A 20868-nucleotide genomic window follows, 5' to 3' on the forward strand; every position below is an offset into this window, starting at 1 on the left:
GACTGGTAATTCGCGGTTTTCACTATCCGTCACCAGTGCGCTGCGAGCGAATAAGAATTTTTCTGGCATGTTGTAACAGTTGTACATTCCTAGTATATTAAGATTGTAAATATTGTGAATTGAATGTATATAATAACCTTTACATCCAATTCATTAACAAGCCTATAATTTACACCCACACAATCCGACAAATAGATCATCAAGTATCAGACATAGAATCCACATTTCAATTACTTCAATCAAAGCTAATTCTTCCATCCGCCAAAATTTAGGCAATGTGTCCTATCTTCGATAAGTCCAACCGTTTCTGTATCCGAAGATCACACTCGTTTCTTTCAAGCCCGAGTGAGATTGCGGGAATACTAATTCCAAGAAGAATCCTTGCACCAAAAGTTGAGGGAAAGGGAAAGCTAGACCGCTTGCTTACGCCAGAACGAACTAGATGGTTGAATGATCTGAGATCCCGAGTAATCCCGAAGAATTCTCAGAAAATGACGTACTTCCGGGTACTTTGAGACTCCCTTTCTTAATCTGAGGAAATCAGGCTTTAATCACTTTGTCCCAAACCGTTCAGCAGAGTGGAAGTGCCGCGATTTGTTTCCCGCGTGTATACCCTAGTTAGGTAAAGCCCGTGACGTGGCTGGTATTTCAGTGAATTGTAAATCTTTGTTTCTCTTACTAGCTAGAAATTGTGCGTGTGCGTAGAAAGCGAAATAGTGCGAACCGATTCTGTGTGCGAATCGATAGTAGAAGGTAAAATGTGCTTAAAATTCTGACCACGCACGTGGCTAACAATCCTTTCGACCATCAGGTTTCTTTGACTCCAAACAGGATTGATCGGTGCAAACGGCACGCAAATCGTTCATCGCCCGCCGGTCACATTTCGCATCACTCTGCAACCGTCGGAAGGACGAATTTACCCGACTAACGTTTTGTCGGAAGGGAGCCGATACGCCAACACATCGCTCCATCGGAACTTCCCAAATCTTCCGGTGACCATCTGAAGTCCACGTGCCGGTTCGAATCATCACTTTCGGCCGGTAATCGAAGCAATCGTCAACCAGTAACAGCTGGTCAGATTCGGCCGAGACGATAGCAGTTCATCTGATCGTCTCGTTGCCCCCGCGCACATCAGCAATAGCAGCATCATCGTCTTCATTCAGTAGCTGATTCGGTGAGTCCGTTCTAATAGTACTAGAAGTGAAGTGGCGTCCAGAGAAGACGACCCGTAGAGAAATTTAAGACCGTCCTCCGGTCAGTTTTCTGAGCCCCCGCTTTCAGACGGGCCACGCTCATGACGTGATCACGAAGATCGATGTGCACATGTGACGGCGTTCTCGATAGCACCCTCGAGACGCACATGTTATAAAAAGAAAACACCCGGTTGTACAAGCAATAGCCGCATCTCGCTTGCCGCTCCCGATCCCTTAGCCTGTTGGGTCGAATTTTTGAAAGCACACAGAAGAGCAGATAGATAGAGAAGAAAAACGCACACAATAGAGAGTTAGGCCTGTAGATAGACAATGTACAATTAGAATAAAGCATGCTTACCGTAAACACATGAAAACCAAACTAGAATTGATAATATATCGTCCCGAAAATTGAATTATGTTTGTTTTTGAATAAATGTTTCGTGTTAGTGTAATTGAAACAGAATTTTTAGTTTGCTGAAATGTTTCCCACGTCACCCCGATTATGTTTCGTTCGCTTTTTCTCTGCCGCGTGGCAGATTTGAATTAGGTAGATTCTCTTCCACGTTGATAGCGCGATCTGGTGGCAAACATTAACCCTGCCAGTGATGATAAGCTTTTTGGCTATGGGGAGTTTCGACTGTGGGTTTTAGAAGGTGAGCTTTGGTTCTTGGAGAGTTTAGCCGTCTAGGGTATTTGGACCTGTTCTGGGGTTTAGCTTGTGTGCCTAGCTGAACCGATCTGGATTCTTTCAAAGAAAGGATTCTTTTCTTGACTAGCATTCTTGCAGTCTCATCCGGGCATCTCAACTTGGCGGTAGTCTCCGAAAGGAGTGGCGCTAAAACTACGCGCTTCCAAAGATCGGTCAGCGACGGCTACAATGTAAAGACGCTGAATCCCTCTGGATAAAGACTCTGCACGTCAATTGTTTTGTTTACCATTTATCTGTCAGTGCCATTCCAATCGAGCACGAGACCTGGGGTGACATTGCGCATCTCGAAACGAAAGGTTTATTGTATGCAAGCTTGTATGAAAAAGTCGATTCGAAATAGTTCCATAATGTCGGCCCTGTCAATGGCCCTCGTTCCAGACGGATTCGAAGCGATTTTCTTCGGATTGACTGCTTTTGACAGGTCTCGTGCTCGATTGGAATGACACTTACAGATAAATAATAAGAATAAGATAGAGATGGCGAGTCTTTATCCAGAGGGATCAGGGTGGCCAGACCTACCGATTTCGGTCTTCCCTACCGAAAACTACCGATTTTTATTGATTTTGGTCACATCCTACTCAACATTCATTTTTTGGGTTGGATTTGGTCTGAGATCTGCGTTGTCAGTAGTTTACAATTCTATGTCAATACTACGTTTTTGGGACAACAACCCGGCCTACCGATAACTACTGTTAAACTTTTAGTGACCCGACCGCTATTAAGGAATTCTATCTGGCCACCCTGAGAGGGATTCAGCGTCTGTAATAAAAATGTAAACAAACGATTGACGTGTCGAGTCTATCCAGAGGGATTCAGTGTCGTTACTGGCATGGTGAACTCTGACTGCCTTGAATTCACTTATGTGGTTTTTGTTTGAGGCGAAACTGAGTCAGTTCCTAACCCCAACTACTGTCAAAATGTATGAACTGACAGCGGTTGGGGTTAGAACCTGACTCAGTTTCAGGTTCAAGCGAAATCGCCATTAGTCCCATTAGTCCCGCAGTAAAGCCAATATGGTATATACAGGTATGGCGAAGAGAGCACTTTGGTATTCGTAAGATGAACCTTACATGAGTGGTGTGAGTGATCACAGAATAAATCGACTTGCTTTCATCATACCGTTCGTTTCGCTCCCATTCAATTGTGTGAACGCTATGACGTCGACCCGATGTGCTTCTGGATAGTTTACATATTTTTGGTTGCAATACTAGCAAACCGTGTGTTCTGCCACACCTATATATATACGCATTGCAGTAAAGTAACTTTACAACTGTTGTAACCCAAAAGAAGTCCAAAAAATTGACGTCTGGTGAACGGTTATTTGGCCGTCGTTACACGTTGGTCCAACGTCCTTCATTGGACGATTTTGAAACATACGGAAATGAACCGAATGAACACGTTGTTGTCATACCAGGAAAGTGGATAAAAGGCTGAGATGGCATCTATTCCCGGGATAACCGTAAATGAACGCTTAATGTAATAAAAATGGTTAGAAGGTTAGAATCGTTAAAAGTTGTGTTATTGTTAAAGTCTCATTCATATAAGAAAAATTGTTTGGATAAAAATGGATAAAGCTATGGATATTTTCCAAAGACATTTCAACACTTTTTCTTAACAGGGCCAGTGGTTGAGTGGGTCTGAGCTCAATCCTAGCTGAACTTGTTGAGATTATCTGAGGTGAACATGTGCAGTCCCGTCTTCCTTAGGAAGGGACGTACAGCCGTTGGTTCCGGTCCATGTGCTGATGGGATCCCTAGGGTTCAGATGGAGGAGTCACCTCTCTCGTGTCGTACTCAGTGCCAACAGAGGCCGACGGAAAATAAACACTTCCTGAAAAGGGCGATTAACAATGCATATTTTTAGATTTAGTTATAAAAATTTATTCGAAAACTATTGTGTTTGCGTCCTAGATTGCATATTCAGAGATCGAAGCACAAAGTATTCAAATGTATTAAATTAAATTTTGTTTCTAATGCATAAATCGACCTAATGGGTTATATCTGCTTTGGTGTAAAAAGACTATATTCGCGAGTTTTTTTTTCCTATTCATTATATTTTTTGTGATATTATTTTTCATATATTTGAGAACATGTCTTAAGGTACTGGTAGCAATTTTTATATTTAAAAATCTTGCAAAATGACAGATACAGTTGCCACGGATCACCTTATTTTGTACGCCATGCGCGAAGACAAATCAAGAACGGTTAATCTGCAATGGAAAAACCAACATTATCGGTATAGTACATACCGCCTTTCGTGAACCGTTTTACAAAATTCAATTCTGTTACAAAATGGTGATAATTTCCCTGAAATTGTTTATTTTGAATGACTTAGTGAGTTGTTAGTCAAAAAAAATAGAAACATACTCAGCATAAAAATTCGTTCGTTCATGGACAAGGCAAAAAGAAATGAAAGGATGAAAATTCGAAATTGATCGGTTTAGTTGTTACCGAGAAATCGTGGTCACTACACTGATAAAATCAAGTACCCATTAATGCGTAGAAACCTACTCATTTTCAATAAAAGTGAAATAACCCATTAAATGAGTAAAGCGTTTGTGCCCATAAATGAGTACAGACCTTGTACGTCAACCTGGGTATGTTTCACCCATTATTTTTCGCAGAACAGTTACAATAAAATGCGTAAAAAATACCCATTCATGAAATTCGCGCCAGAATGAAAAATACTGTCAATAGAATTATTTCTGAATTAAAAAAAAACATAAAATAACATTCATTTCACATTATTGTTTCCTTATAAAAGTATAGGAATCTAGATTGAAATCCTATTCTAAAACTACTTAACAAAATGAAACCGCCAACTGGATATATTTTTGATGGCTGGATCTTTTGGCTGCTCTAAAAATGCCGAACTGGCGCATATTTTCAACATCCTCAGTAGTCTAAACAGACGTTGTTTTCGGAGCATTGCCGAAATGTTCCGTTTCCACCACGGAATCCGATGCAGGGCGATAATTTGCAGGTTCCACTACGATCCTTAGTTTGCAGGTTAACTCGCTTGAAATAATGCTTAAGGATTTTTCACCCATTATCAAGATCAATATACCCATTGACATTACCTCATCGAGTAGTTGTGAAATAGATAAAAAGTACTCATTGTCAGAAACAAAAAATACCCATTTTGACAGCTCGAATAACTTCCGAAAATGGGCAATTTGAATACATAAAATGGGTAAAGTTTTTTTTACCGTGTACTAAACCGTTCTCGAAAAAACACGATTTTGAGATAATTGCGTTTCAAGTCAATATAGTGCAATGTTAAAATGAGTTATATCCAGTGTCAAGAATTTAATTTTGATGTTGACGACGTACCATTCTTCCTTCTTTAGTAGCCTCGTCCTCCTTTGCGACTAACTGATGGTCGTTACCCGGATAGAATTTTACAATGGCATTTACCCTACAAACAACCTAAAAACAATAAATATTATAGTTATTACTGTTTCAACATTGTTCGATGCCAAGTTCTCACAGTAGATTTACAATAAAATTTCATGTAACAATAAATTTCACTGTTCAGCAAAAACTGATACAGTGCATTCACATTAAATTTTACTGTTTTCGAGAAAAAAATGTATGGAAAAAAATTGATTTTTTTAATGTTAAGATACATAACCACCCCCCTTTTTCATTGTAAAAGTCTTTTTTACATTGAAATTTGCTGTAAAAACGTTAAAGTATATTGTTTTTGTATTGTAGCATAACACTAAAACTTACTGCAAATTATTGTAAAATTACTGTACTGTCACAGTGAAAATCATGGTTTTGTTACTGTACATTTCTATTCGGGTAGTACCACTTGTGGAAAAAGTTCTTTAGCAGAAACCGATTGACGCTCTGACGATTGATAAAATATTCATTTTTTCTAGCACCACTGCATTTGGCTATACAATTGTATCTTTCTCTTATTGTGTCTAAATTAATGATCTGAACTGTTTGGTCACTTCCCAATAGTTTTGAGGGATAAATCGAGTCTTCTTTTGTACATAATTAGAGAAAGTTAAAAATTCTGTATACAATTCGACCGTAAGCAGCAGCAGTGGTGCTATGAAAATTGAAGTTTTCACCAATCTTCAGAGCATCAGTCGATTCGTGCTTAATAACTTTTTCCACAATCGTCAAATCGTTTTGCGGTCTTCGAGACTTTGTTTCCTCGATAAATTTCCTATAAAAATTTCACATCCCATGTAAGTTTTAAACCGTGAATGCAAAAGTATAGTTTCACCAATCGAGCTTAGCATTCGCGCAGTTATTCTAGGACTTAAATAGAACCCAAAAAGTTGCTCGGAGCAAAATTTATTTTTTGCATATAGCCATATCCCACTCTATTAAGCATTTTGTCTTTTGGGAAAAAATATGTGGTGCTGGTGCGGGAACAATTCAACACAAATTGTTTCCGACGGGGAAAATTTTATTTTTGTTATGTTTAAAACAGCCCCCTGGCAACCCTATACCATCATATGGAGTTTGACAGCGACCAACATATATGGGGCGTTATAGCTATAAAGCCCCAAACAAAGAATTATGTTCGGCACTATACACGATATTCAAGCATTCCACACGACTTTTTGCATCTTGTGGGATGATATAATACCATCTTATTCAGAAAATCAACATTTAGTAACTAATTACAGCTTTTAAACATTCGATTCAAAATTTGATTTTCATGGCAGTGATGCTGGCTGTACAGAGACGTCGTCCTTGACAGGGGGCTGGTTTAAAACTCAATGTTGTTTTGATACTGTTGGTGTTTTTTAGAAGCAGCAAAACTTTTGTTTTGACAGTATATCGGCGAAAAATTTTCCCTGATCAAATCCCGACGCAACTCCCGTGACCCATTTCCCGATCCGTAAACTAGCCTTTAGCTCTGATAAATTCTAATTTCATTGGGATTCAGTGTATAAATTATCCATATCCGCAAGAATCCCGGGAAGACGTACCTTACTGACCTTTGTTAATGAAACGTACTAAACGCACCGCTCTGAGTTACAAACGTCAATCGCTTTTTGTCAGAGATGCCAGATTTGCAGACAAGTCTGCAAATTGGCAGACTTTTAATTTAAGCTGCAGATTTTTTCGATGACGCAGATATTTGCAGATTTTTTAGTTTGGTTGCAGATATTTGCAGATTTCTTAGTTTGGTTGCAGATATTTGCAGATTTTTGAATATAAAGGCTTTTGGTTACACTAGCTTTCCTGACATTTTTTGTTCTTCCCAGACTTTTAAAATTATTATCGCAGACATTTGAAAAAAGTACCTGGCATCTCTGCTTTTTGTATTCAGTTGTTTATCAAATTTCTTCGTCTTCAGTAGAAGTTTAGAGCACTTTTAAATTTAAAATCTTTCAGAAATCTATCCTATACTCAGTAGTTCTATCAGAAAATTATGTCCTCCTACCATCTGAGCACTAAGGAGCGCCTGCTGGCTATCGTTGACGACATCGAAATCATTTCAAAGTAGGTTAAAGTATGTTTCTGTCGGTATGGTTTGTACTCAAACAACGTTTTGCAGGGAGCTGATTGAGAATACGATAGCACCGAAACATCAAAAGATATCCAGTGCTGACCATTCGCAGCTGGTGGAGTTACTGGTATCGAAGGATAGAGAAATGAAATCAACTCTTCAGCTGGCGGCTGAGCAAGCCGGCATCGAAAAAAAGATGGACAATCTTCGACAGCAAGTTAAGAAACAGGACGAGGAGATCAATCACCTGCAAAAGCAGCTCAAGGAAGCAGAACACATCCTTGCGACGTCAATATTTCAAGCACGCCAAAAATTAGCCAGTATAGCTAAGGCTACTAAACGACCTGTGTCTTCGGAGGAATTGATTAAATTTGCTCACCGGATCAGCGCATCAAATGCGATTTGCGCACCGCTAACATGGCAGCAGGGAGATCTCCGGCGACCTTATCCGACTGATATCGAGATGCGGTTGGGCTTTCTCGGTAAGTCCGACCTGAACATTAATGGGCATAATCTGCAGCATCAGAACAGCCTAAACGAGATGCATCGAAATACGACTACTAGCTCTGCCGGGTCGGTAGGGGGTGCCGCTTCAGCAGCTCCAGCCGCCAGCGAGATACCAGCCTCGGCTCAGAATCAGTTCGCTTGGCATCCGTCCGGCGAGCTGCACATGTCGATGGGTTCCGGGGCCGGATCGGTCTCGCTGGATACTCGTGCCCACAAGGATGCCTCGCAGGATGACGTCGAAGTGATGTCGACCGACAGTTCCAGCTCAAGCTCGAGCGATTCGCAGTAAGGTGAAGTATTGGTAAGGTTGGTGAATAAATACGGTTATATCGAAAACGGGGTTAATCTTTGCGAGAGAAAGCCAGGTGTAGTGGGTAAGGAATATGGAGAAAGGGTTTCTTTGATTTGGGGTTGATTTTAAATCAAAAATTCGTTACAGTTCGCTATATTACAAGAATAATTATCAAAGTTTTTGGAACATTTAGGCTGTATGGTTCAAAGCTGGTTACTTATTCTAAAGCAGTGATTCTCAACATGGGGTCCGCGAAGAAAAATATAATTTCCGAATGCATATTGAAATTTCAAGTCATGTTTCCTAACAAACTGAAAATAACATATTGATAGCATACAAAATTGATGTTCATCCGCGGGGGTCCGCAGTAACCCAGGGTGAGTTCTAAGGGGTTCGTAGTACGAAAAAGGTCGGGAACCGCTGTTCTAAAGGGAAGGATTAAAAAAATAAAAGGAACATGTTTAAATCCATTTCGTCATGAAATTCATTACGACGTAGACGTAATCTTTATTAGTTTTCTTAATCTTTTTTTTTCTTAGTTTTCACAATAGAACCTGGATAGCTGGATTGTTCGCTGCCCCTCAGTAAATAACTTCAAGTTACGTGACCCTTTATTAATTGCTTCGTTGAGTCGAGCATTTGACGCGAAACACACAGAAATACGAACACTATGCACATGAATATCAATTGTTCAATTAACGAATTCCTAAAAATTGAATTCCTACCTAAAAGAAATGGAATACCGCTCGAAGCAATACATCTATTTCAGCTTTAAATATCATCCTCATCACTAACCGTGTCGGAGGTGAGCGTGTCACCCACCACCGTGTTTGTATCGTCGTCGTTCCTAGAGGAACCGATCGAACTAGCGGAATCATCATCATCGCTGTCGTCGCTATCACCCGAATCGTTTATCTGCTTCCGGTAGAACTCAATCATGTGCCCCAGATCAACAAGCCGCTGTTTGGTTTTTTCATTGTTCGAATCCAACACCCGCAGGTGGTTGAGATACTCGTACGTACGAACCGTGTCCCGTTCGTTCGACGAGGAGGCAAACAATTTCCTAGTAAACTTGCGGAGTTTAACCAGCAAACGACTGTAGTTAGAAGCGAGCTTCTTCAATTCCAGATAGGGCCCTGCAGCAAGACTGCCGTAATCCAGCACGGTCCAGTCACCGGTGGTCATATTCCAGGTAAACAACGAGCGGCACTGATAGATCTTCCGATGAGTATGACAGTCGATGGTGGTCGAACAGTTGTGACACTGTTTCACCTTGCTAGTGTCACTTGCGGTGAACTGCAGCACCATGGTGCAGGTAATTGTTTCCATCAATGGGCAAACCTAGAATAAAAAAAAAATACTTGCTTATATTTCAGAAGAAAGAAAACCAATTTGTGCATCCACTTACATGAGTTAGCTCGTAGGCCGAATCGAACAGGATGCCATACTTCTTATCGCTCTTGGAACATATGTAATTGGCCACGTGGAACGAGAATGTCTCCATGTCAAACGAGTTCTGGGTCACCACTACAGCCGGGCAGTGCAGTTTGCTGTACGATGCAGGCGTGACAATCTGCATGTTGGAATAGCAGGACCCGTGCACTTCCATCGGCAGCGATGCGTGATATCCTGGCGAGATGCAGTCGTCTGTTGTGAAGGAAATCCTGACTTTAATAAATGTTGAACGACATCAAAAACAATAAGAGTTCAACGATTTGAATTCATCTCTTCGGTACATGGCAGTCGAAGAAAGGAATCACTACTTGTACTCACACAAAACTGATGACGTCCCGTTAGAGCAAAAGTTTTGATTCTAATGAGTGTTTCCAAAAAGCCTAAAAATCGGATAGCCTGTCGATGCACTTGCAAATGCGCTAATTTCACCAAGTTCAAAGTTGGGTTCAGAACGGTCACATTACTAGGTAGAGCATAATTGCTTATCAGATCTGCTCTATACTAAAAATGTACTAAAAACAACGCAGTCATATTTTTTCAATTCCTCTATCACTTGTATCTACGACAGATACGCGTCATATTTGATCAGTGTCACAATGCACACAAGTATACGAGTATCTGTCGTAGAAGCTTTATCTCTGGATAAATCTATAGATATGTTATTGTCTTGCGAATGTAAATTCAAGTACCCCATTAAAAATTAGCGTGATCTTGTGCGCTTATACACACAACCATCGACAAACCCTAAACCACGCAAATTTATCGCTATTCAAACTCACCATCCTCCGTCGTCAGCACCGAGTTGGCATCGTCCTCTTCGACAAAAATCTTGACAATCTTCTTCGAACATGCCGGCCGTTCCGGTTTCACCTCCTGAGTAGCAAATGGATCGACCTTCGGCTGCAGCGGGAGATTGTCCGAGTTAACATTCTCATCGTTTCCGACCCCGGTTCCAGTCTCCTCTAGCAGTTTTTTCTCGTTGAATTTGTGAATGGCATCGATGAAAAATTTCGGGATCTCGTCACTGCCACCGCTGCTTGCGTAGATGTAATCCTTCGGATCAAAGTTGGACATTTTAATAAGCTGAGCAGCGCTAGGCGGTCGGGTTGGTCCAGTCGGGAGTGTGGCTACCGGAGAATGATGCCTGTAGTAGTTAGGAGACCGAATACCCGGAGGAGAGCGTAGATAGCGATTGCCAACTGGAGAACCGCATGGTGACCGAAAACCGTGATTGGGAGAAGCCCTATGCAGATGGGTTGTCATTTCATAGCCCACCGGATGGGATGGACTGCACAGAACGCTTTGACTAGCCGATCGAGTTCGAATTTGGCTACGCAATCGGTTGAATGGGACGATTACACTATCGCCGTGGCTGCTGTCTTCGGAGAATTCATACTTTTTGTCAGCCAGACGACGTTTTCGAAATGTACTAATCTTTTCACAGCGTTCGTTGTCTTCGGAGAATTCGTAGGCTCTGGCAGCAACGTCGCTGGAGGCACAATCACCGCTGCCTGGTTGATTACTATTACTAGGAACATTAGATTCAGTCACTCTGGTGGAGAGATATGAACGTCTTCGCAGCGGTGTCCGGCCGGTCGACGAGGAGGAACTAGAAGTTGATTCGTTCGGTTCCAGCTTCACTACCGGAACCAACAGATGTTGAGCATTACTATTGGCGGAGGTGAATCGCAGAGAAGCACCAGTAGATAGGGAAGGACCAGCTTGGAGATCGACTCGAGTGACGATGGATTTGTGTTCACCGTTTTCCGGAGACATAAGTCTTAGTTCTACGTTGGTATTATTCCGATGATTCACCAGCCGAACATTGGACGAGGGCGATAAGGATTCTAGTCGGGCTGCGGCACCACGTGTAATTATAGAGGTCCGAGGAGGATGCGTTCCACTACCACGATGATCACAGGTGATGACGAGTTCGTCGAAATTCTCCGGATAATGAGTCGTTGTCGAAGAATGAGACGTGTTTGAAGACAGTCTGCTGGTGGTGCGATGCCATGGTGAAAGGGGTTGCGAGCATTTGGATTCGAACGTTTCAGTCTCATATTCAGCAAAGTCGGCAATGATCTGATCGGCTATGCTTATGGATATCGGGGGTTCTAGTGACGGCGGTGGAAGACTACCACTAGTAGAGGGTTTCGCAATCTCAATCGACGCTTTAGAAACTATGTCCGAAGGAAAATTGGAAGCTATTGATACTTCCTGTTGAACTGCATCTTTATCCGTTTGTCTTCCCTGGTGCGATTTGGAAATGTATTTGCTGCTGATGATACCAGAGGGTCTTTTCTGAGGACATCGTTCCATGTCCAACTTAATGTTGATAGTATGGATAAAGCTGTTTTCGCTCATAATAATGTAACCGGGACAATTCAAATTGAACCTGGGATTGAATTTCGGTCCCGAGTCTGAGTTCCGGTACTTGGTATGGATCGTCATGTTACATTTTATGCAAAGAATATCTTGCCGATTACCTGTAAAGAAAGCCTCGCATTAGATATGCTTACCTTCTATCATACAAACGGCATAAGAGTTCCTCACCTTCTTCCTCATTGGCGTCTCTTAGCTTTTTGCACTCCAAACATCCTAACTTAGGAACCCGAACTACGGTAATGTATGAATCTTCTTCTTTCTCACTTGCACCATGAACTATCAGTAACTGTTGGTCAGTTTTCCACTGCGTTATCGACACCGTCTTGATATCATCCACCCCGTGGTCGTCGAACAGACAAACTTGGAAGTACTTACTTAGCAAAAAGTGTGGTCGATAAATCCAGAAATACAATCTGAGAAAAAAAAACATTTTATTAAGTCGTCAGTGCGATGGAAAAAGGAAACTTAATTACTCATATTTATAATTGGAAGAGAAATAATTGTATTCATCCGTAGTCTCCTCGTCAATTTCATACGCAACCTTGTAACTGAGCAAAAACTGTCCACACGCTGAGAGACCCATAAATACGTGACTGTAACGAGAAAAACTCTTATTAGAATCTAATCCCCCGTACCGGCATCGATCCTGCTACTACTCACCCCTTCAGATAACAGTACGGAACGATTTCCTTCAGACAGAAGCTCAAATGTTCTGGCACCTGCCGGAACGCGGCCCGATGGGACCGTTGATTGAGTCCGGTGCTAAAGTACCCACAGTGCTCCCGGTTCAGTACCTTCAACAGGATGTTTTCGCAACGGACCGATTCGTTGGAGCTACCGAAAAGGCTAAAAGAGCATCGGAACCGCTTGTTGCTACCAAACCGCTGTCGACTCGTGCGACTGCTGCCATATTCCAAGGACTTGTCGACACTGGTGTCAAGCGAGTCCCAATCCATGATGCGAGGACTGTTGAATTCTGTTTAATTTTTGTTAAAGAAAACGAATAAGAAAATTTGTGATTCTAGATCAATGATCGCATGTGCAAGCAGAAACCGGTTTAGGGGACAATTTGCAAAGAAGACAACTAGATCAATTTGAAAACTGATCAGGAAGAATGCCCTTAATAATATGTGACGTTTACGAATTGTCCGGGATCTTCATAGAAAAACCAGCAATGGAACAGCACGAATGGAATTAATCACAATTTTAACATATAGGTAGCAATAGTTTTTAGCAAACGCTTCAATCTTATATTCTAATTCCTTACCTAGTAGGAGTCAAAATAAAACCTTGTCCTCTCAATCATTTTCCGCACAAAAGCTTGTCTTTCATATTTCCAAAATCACAATTTCACAGGCGAGATGAAATTTTCACAAAAAAATGAGTATTTTTTTTTCTTATTTTCCGTGATTAGAAACGACGACGCACATCCAGAAGGATCAGACAATATTCTCTGATGCAGCAAAACACGAACTTAAAATTGGCTTCGGTTGACGGAAGGCGAACACTAGCGAGGGTGCGTCCGTTATAAACGTAAATAAAAATTGCAACTAATCAGTTTAAGCTATGAACTAGTCTAGCCGAAATAAACATAATCGAATGATTATATTTCACACTAAATTTTAAAATCGTTTATTGTATCAACGGAGTTTGTTGCTTCAAAATATACCTAAGAGTATTTCCATACTAAATTTGCAAAAGGGCGAATAAGATTTGTAAACAAACTTTTATTTTGATGATTTCTCTTAATTTACTATAATTTCAAAGCAGAAAACAATTGAAATTACTTCTACGAAGGGTAAAAATTTACATTAACGCATATTTTTCATGAAATTCCACTCTGCAGCAGACTAATGAGCGAAATAAGTTTGTTTACAAAAAAACAGTTTCGCCCTTTTGACGAATTAATATTGATTTATTTAATTTATGTTACTCCACTTATGGGGGCCCCTCATAAATAGTATACTGAAATGAAAATATATATATCAAGCAATCCTTGCCAAGCGAAAAGAAGAAGCAGATATCAACAAAATGACAGATTCGGCACAGTAAGAAAAATTTTCACCGTCAGAAGATAGGTTCGGGTTGGTACACACAGGTGACACATCCACTCGAAAGCCAACACGCTCATTCAAAACTACTCAAAATTTGAGTTCAGAGCACTCAATTTCAAAAGTAATAGCAATATGTCAAAAAATGAGTTTTAATTTGAGTATAACTAACTCATCCCTGGAGTAATCATTAAATATTCAAACTTCTGAGTGAAAAAACTACTTACTCTCAAAAAGTGTGTGGAATCAGGCGTCGACTTAAACTAAAAAAGAGTTTGCAATTTAAGACACTGATTGTTCATAAAACTAGAAGGTAAGTTTTTTCAATTTTTTTCAATTTTCAATTTTTTTCAGTTTTTTCAATTCTAACTCTCAGTTATGTTTCTTTAGTTTCTGCAGTTTCCACAAGATGCCGATCGGCCTGAAATAAATGCAGAAAAAGACCCTCAGATTAAATTTCCGGACATCGTAAACGTCTGGACAACGGACTGATCAGGTAAATTACATTTGAAATACCAATTCGTATTTTTGCAGCTTTATTAAAAATGCGGAATCATTATTTTCCGAATTTGCCTTTTGAGTAAAATGTACTCAAATTTGACATTTATGTCCCAAACTCATAATTGAATAAACTAGGAAAACTCAATTTTCGACTACGTGCACTTTTTATGAAATTGAGTGGCTGGCAACTCAAATTTAAGTTGTTATCAATGAGCGTGAAAGACAATCATATAACAAAGATCGTATACACCTTTCTATTCCCGTTAAAAAAAGAGATTATAACTACTAGAGGGAGCAAAGCGCTACTGTCTCCATGTATTCGCGAACTGAAACATGGGGTCTCGCGCTAGTATATTGTATCCCATTACTTGACATGTGTGTACCCGGGGCAATATGTGTCAAACTAATGGGCCTAGCATATGTAAGAGCGGAATGATAAATTTTCAGTGTTAACAGCGACATGCGACCTCTGGTTGTTACATTCTCTTTTGTTAAAAAGAAAGCTAGCGTTAGGACTGATTAGAGCAATTAATTATTTATATAAATCAATTTTAAAAATGTGACAAAGAGCGATTTCTCAAACAGGGGTTGCCATTTTGTATTGCTGTGTGTTCAATTCTTATTATGAAATCGTAACACTTTACAAAAGCTTTAATAGTAATCAAGGTTGTTACTTGTTGTTATAACACAGAAAACAGACATCCATGATCGAACAAATATATTAATAAAACGTGTGTAAACATTTGAATTTATGTGCGATAAAATACTAGCCGCCACACCAACTATCAGTCAAATTCATTCCGGAATCGGTTCGAAACCTGAATGGATTCAGTACGGAATCTGGCTCAAAGAAAACAACTAGAACGTGGGGGCAACGTTTGCTTGCCGAGAATCCAGCCTAGATCAGAAGAAGGGCGATGTCTTCACAATCGATCTTTTTGCTTCAAAAACCGATTTGCTTCATCCGATCGGTTTGATAACAACGAATTTAATTTTTAATTGAAGAAAAGGTTAGCTTTGATTGTTTGTGTTTCGAATTCCTCTCGTTAGTAACTGGGAGTCTAGCTAGACGATGTATCTAAAATAGTATCCAAATTGAATCGTTAAATGAAGTATAAAGTTCTTCTTTAATTTCATAAACCGGTAGGGTTCATCTTTCTAAATATAACAATATATAGGTTCAAAAGAAATATTTTAAATTGATTTTCTAAAAAAAAAAATGTAAACACGTCCTCATTTGAAACCATCGATCTTCCTTGACAGTGATAAAACGGGGACATTGACAAAATCGGGACGTATATTTTTCTCGTATTTGGCTTTCTTTTTAAGAAACCGAAGCTTTAAAATATTTTGCTTCAGTCCGTAGTGTTTAAATTTCCCTTAAGGGGTCCGACAGCGCAAAATAAAATAAAATGAAAATTTTATTTTTTCATGTTTCGGATCTCTAAGATAAAAGAAATATGCTGAAGAAAGGATTTACTTGAACTCAGCGTAGTTCGTCTGCAAGCACCCATCAAACTTCCAACTATCAATTTTCATATGACGCTGACATAATCGGGTCAAAAATCTGATAAAATTGGGGCCAGATAAAATCAGATCTTCACTGTAGTCTCTTGGAGTTTAGTGTGTGGTTTATCTCATGCTTCAAATAAATTTAAGTGTAGACCAAGCTGAATAATAACTGTTTTGTTTTCTATCTCTTTCCTTCCTGTGTCACAAAAAAAACAAAAGGTTCCCCTCTCCTTTCCACTACTGTTTGAATTTGACAGTTCGTTCATCGATCACGTTCGCTGACAGTGCACGGTTAAATAAAACAACCTGCAGAAAAGTTCTTTTAACTTACTTTTGAGTTGTGCGTCGCTTTCGCACTTATTAGTGTTGTCAAAAACAAAACGAGAGGTTCGACTCAGTCGAGGTCTTCCGTGGAGGAAGGTACTTTTGAGTTGTTTGGGGTAAACTCAAAATTAGGTAAATTCAACTTAAATTTGAGTATAAAAAACCTATCAATGAGTTGTAATTTTTGCCGTGGTTAAATGGCAACTACCTTCAACACGGTTTACCTAATTTTAAGTTCCCCCACGATACCACGAGATTGAGTCAAAGGAACTCAATTTTAGGTAGTTTTTTGTTTCCGTGTGTCATGCTTCGCTAATCTGTTCGGCGACTGTCGAGTGTCGGTTAATGCCGCAGAGATGCCAGATTTGCAGACAAGTCTGCAAATTCGCATTCTTTTAATTTAAGGTTGCACAGAGAATGCGTAAAATTCGCAAACGAAAAAAGCAGTTTTTTTCCACACCGTATGTCAGATCTTCATAAAAATCAATCAGCGTATGTAGAATGTTGTTACTGTACTGCTGATTGATTTTTATGAAGATCTGACATACGGTGTGGAAAAAAACTGCTTTTTTCGTTTGCGAATTTTACGCATTCTCTGTGCAACCTTAAGCTGCAGATTTTTTCGATGACACAGATATTTGCAGATTTTCTAGTTTGGTTGCAGATATTTGCAGATTTTTTAGTTTTGTTGCAGATATTTGCAGATTTTTGAACATAAAGGCTTTTGGTTACACTAGCTTTCCTGACATTTTTTGTTCTTCCCAGATTTTAAAAATTATTATTGCAGACATTTGAAAAAAGTACCTGGCATCTCTGTAATGCCGTGTCATCAATCGTTTTTCATCCGTGTACGAGCAAGGTGTGACGTTAGGAAATAGCTGGAAATGGTCTTGATGGCCATGTACTTTTAAATGGTGAAAAAAGTTTCAACACATGATCAAACGAAGCGGATAGTTTACAACCAAAATCGATCATATTTGGAACCCTTAGTTTTCGGTTCTTCCCGGTAGAAAAAGCTTGATTCTTGGTTGGTTGATGGTAAAGCCGGTTGCGACGTAACACTACAGCAAAGAAAACAAAAAAGCGACGGGATGGGGCTTCTGTACAAGATACGGGTTAGGTTGCTCAATTTTCTGATTTTCTTCTTCCTGATTGCACTGATGCCTGGATTACCACCGAAGACTACGTTCCCGTTCGAAGGTTTTAGGTAAGTGAGCAGGGACCTTGAACATGATATTCACCGTGCACAAGATTGTGCTTTATGTCCCCTTATTTTCGTTTCCAATTAATGCGTCTCGTCACTCGTTCTAACCTATTGTCAAAATGTATGATCGGACAGCAGTTAGGGTAGGAGTGGTAAAAGACTGACCCAGTCTCGGAGTCTGGTAATAGCGGCAAATCAATGACCTTTTGTTTGCCTTTTTCTCCGGTGAATAGATTTCCAACGTATGCTTTCTATATTTGACACTAAATCGTTACGTTAGAACACCTGTCAGTATTATCGTATAGATTGACTTAGGGACCATCCATAAATGATGTAGCATTTTTTTAGTAATTTTTAACACACCCCTCCCCTATCGTAGCATTTCGTCAGAAATCTCTAGATACCCCCCTGATAATATTCCCCTTTAAAAAAACTACGTAGCCTGACATGACGCCCTACCCCCTGTCGTCATACATCATCACAAAATGCAATACTCCCCCTCCCCCATATAATGCTACGTCATTTATGGATGATCCCTTATTGAATATTGAGAGATCAGATTTCGGTTAACTTTCGAAATATATCTGTATGTTACTGCTTATCGCCCGATAAATAGATATAAATAAAGCAAATTTTTTATGGCTAACTGGTTGGGGAAACCGATTGCATTAATACAAAACCTCAGAACTTGTTTGAACAATAATTTTCTTGGCAATATAATTGTCGTTTTTAGTCGAAGGTTCGCTCTAATAGTTCCAACAAATTGGTACGTAACACAATCACAGCCGACTATTCGAAAACGGATCGATTTCCTAAAAATATGCCAGGACTTTCAATCTATATTAATATTCTGTAAATGAATTCCTTAAAAATTCCTGATTTTTGTTAGATGGACATTTTATACGTTACATAATTCTATCGCACGCATTGATCAAATGTCTTTCATCGGACAGCATACCGCCGCTAAAGGAACTCAAAGGTGGTTTGGAGCCCAATAACCATCTGGACAATGCCGAGCGTCTTTTCGAGGGCAAACTGTACGGACCGGAAACACTGCTAGTACGCGGGAAAGATCTGTACGTTTCGGTACATGGTGGAGAGATTTACCGCATCAATGGTCCGCACATAACACATGTAGCGAAGCTGGGAAAACCTTGCGGTGAGTATTAGAGTACAGATGTACCTTTAGATGAACATATAATGTGGTCTTCTGTTTGCTTCCAGAATATTCTTTCGAGGAAAATGTCTGCGGTCGTCCCCTGGGGATTGCTTTTGATACTCAAAGCGACAGCTTGATAGTAGCGGATGCCTACTACGGAATTTGGCTGGTGGAATTGACAACCGGTGATAAAAAACAGCTGGTGTCGCGTGATGTGGTCCTTGATGGCAAAGTAGTCAAAAGAAAGGCTCGCCTCTTCAACAGTGTAGCAGTGGCCAAGAATGGGGACATCTATTGGACCGAATCAACGTCTGACGTTGATTTGGAGGATGGCGTTTACACGATATTTGCAAATCCATCAGGCCGACTGTTCCATTTTGATCGGAAAACAAAGAAGAATACGGTTCTGTTGGACAAACTGTATTTCGCGAACGGTGTTGCGTTAAGCCCTCAAGAAGATTTTGTTTTGGTAGTTGAGACAATGGCATCGCAGATCCGACGAGTCTACCTGAAGGGACCGAAAGCGGGAACCGACGATGTGTTCATTGATGGTCTGCCTGGTTTGCTAGATAATCTGGTCGCCGATGATGAGGGTTTGTGGGCTCCTCTTGTCCTCGCTGCTGATGATGAGAATCCTTCGATACCCCGTTTACTCTCTAAAGTTCCTTTGATTCGTAAATTCCTTGCACGATTACTCTTCCTCGCCGAGATGCCGTTCCGTTTCTTGCATCAGGTTTGGCCATCAGCTCACTCTCAGCGGATATTACATGCCATTGGTCACTTTGAGATGATGTCGTTTATGAATCCGGACCGCACAACAATCGTCCGCTTGGACTGGCAAGGAAACATTGTTGGTTCACTGCATGGTTTCGATCGGTCAGTGGTTTCAATTTCACACGTCGTTGAATTGGGCGACTATCTGTATCTTGGATCACCGTACAACAAATACCTGGCACGGGTTAAAATGCCAAAAGTTCCCAAAATCCGAGTACAAAATGTTCGATTTGAACCGGAGGAAGCTCCAACAACAACAACTACTCCGAAACCATCTACAACAACTACCACAACGGCAAAACCTACGACAACAACTACCACCACAACTCCTAAACCAGGTATGCAATTAAATGCCTCTTAACTTTAGTTTTCCTACATAATCTATAACTATTCGCAGTAACTACTACACCGAAACCACCGCCAACTACTACAAGCCCACCTACAACAACAACAACAACAGCACCAACGACGACTACCACAAAGCGAACCCCAAAATCAACTCCATCCCCAGAACAAGCTAAACCAACAAAACCAGCAGCATCCACCGAAGCTCCAAAGAAGCAGGAAAAGCAGAACAAACCTAGCACCCCTCCAACCGTGACACCGGCGCCGGAAAAGAAACAAGCCCCCGCTCCGATCCATGAAAAAATTCCAGACGACACACCCAAACCGAAACAGGAAAAGCTCAAGGTTATTAAGCGTGGTGGCGAACAGGGTGAGCTCTAATCCGTTCCCTTCTACTACTTGCGTGTTCCGCAGCTTTGTTCGGTAGAATGACTGAGTTACCGATAGCAAACGCACATTTGTTTAGGTTTAGGACTGATAGTCCGTACTGTCACTGTTGTACCGCGTGCAGGGTAGCATCATTCCATGCTCCAGTGAGATTGAGAGTTCACCATTCCACCTTTTTACTATCCCAGTGAGATTTTCCTCCTATATATTACAAACAACCCAGTTAATTTATTTCCCTCCCTGTGTCCTTTATCAACTCGTTCTGTAGAGATTTTTGGCAGCAAATTTAGCGTAACATTTTCATGGTAGGCCATTAAAAAGTTTAATGTGAAATTAAATTAAGCTAAAGAGAACAAACAATTGATATTCCGGTTTGGGATGATAGGGTTAAGATTTCTTTCTTTCTTGGTCTGTGAGATTGGTTATAGGTTGAACGTCGTCATATTGTTTATACATAATCACATACTACTAAAAAGTCAGTAAGAAAAATAAAAACTAGAACTTTAGGATATTTTTGTTTCTAACAAAATTGCCTTAATTTATTTGCAAAATGGTTTTGAGGTTTCCCATCGCGTTTAGTAATGACTCG

The 20868-nt window shown here is 40.3% G+C and overlaps 3 protein-coding genes across 3 annotated transcripts; 2 read left to right on the forward strand and 1 right to left on the reverse strand.

Moving 5' to 3' along the window:
• The first annotated feature begins 7194 nt into the window (after positions 1–7194).
• Positions 7195–8296, forward strand: LOC131676609 (mediator of RNA polymerase II transcription subunit 4). Its single transcript, XM_058955767.1, has 2 exons — positions 7195–7376; positions 7432–8296. The coding sequence occupies exons 1-2, from the start codon at positions 7306–7308 to the stop codon at positions 8177–8179; spliced, it is 819 nt and encodes a 272-aa protein (XP_058811750.1). The 5' UTR covers positions 7195–7305; the 3' UTR covers positions 8180–8296.
• Positions 8297–8648: 352 nt separating this feature from the next.
• On the reverse strand, positions 8649–13567 carry LOC131676608 (uncharacterized). The gene is made up of 7 exons (XM_058955766.1): positions 13290–13567; positions 12683–12998; positions 12496–12615; positions 12191–12435; positions 10417–12123; positions 9591–9829; positions 8649–9523 (listed from the first exon to the last, which is right to left on the reverse strand). Exons 2-7 carry the CDS (start codon positions 12976–12978, stop codon positions 8954–8956), a joined length of 3177 nt encoding a protein of 1058 aa, XP_058811749.1. The 5' UTR covers positions 12979–12998; positions 13290–13567; the 3' UTR covers positions 8649–8953.
• Positions 13568–17230: 3663 nt separating this feature from the next.
• LOC131676610 (adipocyte plasma membrane-associated protein Hemomucin) lies at positions 17231–20808 on the forward strand. The gene is made up of 4 exons (XM_058955768.1): positions 17231–17617; positions 18568–18773; positions 18839–19885; positions 19945–20808. The coding sequence occupies exons 1-4, from the start codon at positions 17502–17504 to the stop codon at positions 20271–20273; spliced, it is 1698 nt and encodes a 565-aa protein (XP_058811751.1). The 5' UTR covers positions 17231–17501; the 3' UTR covers positions 20274–20808.
• The last annotated feature ends 60 nt before the right edge of the window (positions 20809–20868 follow it).

The sequence above is a fragment of the Topomyia yanbarensis genome, chromosome 1, assembly GCF_030247195.1.
Source record: "Topomyia yanbarensis strain Yona2022 chromosome 1, ASM3024719v1, whole genome shotgun sequence".
In the NCBI taxonomy this organism is placed as follows: Eukaryota; Metazoa; Arthropoda; class Insecta; order Diptera; family Culicidae; genus Topomyia; species Topomyia yanbarensis.

Bases quoted from the DNA above. Each gene is read 5' to 3' on its own strand.
- LOC131676609 (XM_058955767.1), top strand. From the start codon at position 7,306: ATGTCCTCCTACCATCTGAGCACTAAGGAGCGCCTGCTGGCTATCGTT. The intron at 7,377-7,431 runs GTAGGTTAAAGT...AACGTTTTGCAG, and splicing joins GACATCGAAATCATTTCAAA to GGAGCTGATTGAGAATACGA.
- LOC131676608 (XM_058955766.1), bottom strand. From the start codon at position 12,978: ATGGATTGGGACTCGCTTGACACCAGTGTCGACAAGTCCTTGGAATAT. The intron at 12,124-12,190 runs GTGAGGAACTCT...CTTTCTTTACAG, and splicing joins AGACGCCAATGAGGAAGAAG to GTAATCGGCAAGATATTCTT. The intron at 9,524-9,590 runs GTAAGTGGATGC...TTTTTATTCTAG, and splicing joins CGGCCTACGAGCTAACTCAT to GTTTGCCCATTGATGGAAAC.
- LOC131676610 (XM_058955768.1), top strand. From the start codon at position 17,502: ATGGGGCTTCTGTACAAGATACGGGTTAGGTTGCTCAATTTTCTGATT. The intron at 18,774-18,838 runs GTGAGTATTAGA...GTTTGCTTCCAG, and splicing joins GAAGCTGGGAAAACCTTGCG to AATATTCTTTCGAGGAAAAT. The intron at 19,886-19,944 runs GTATGCAATTAA...AACTATTCGCAG, and splicing joins CACCACAACTCCTAAACCAG to TAACTACTACACCGAAACCA.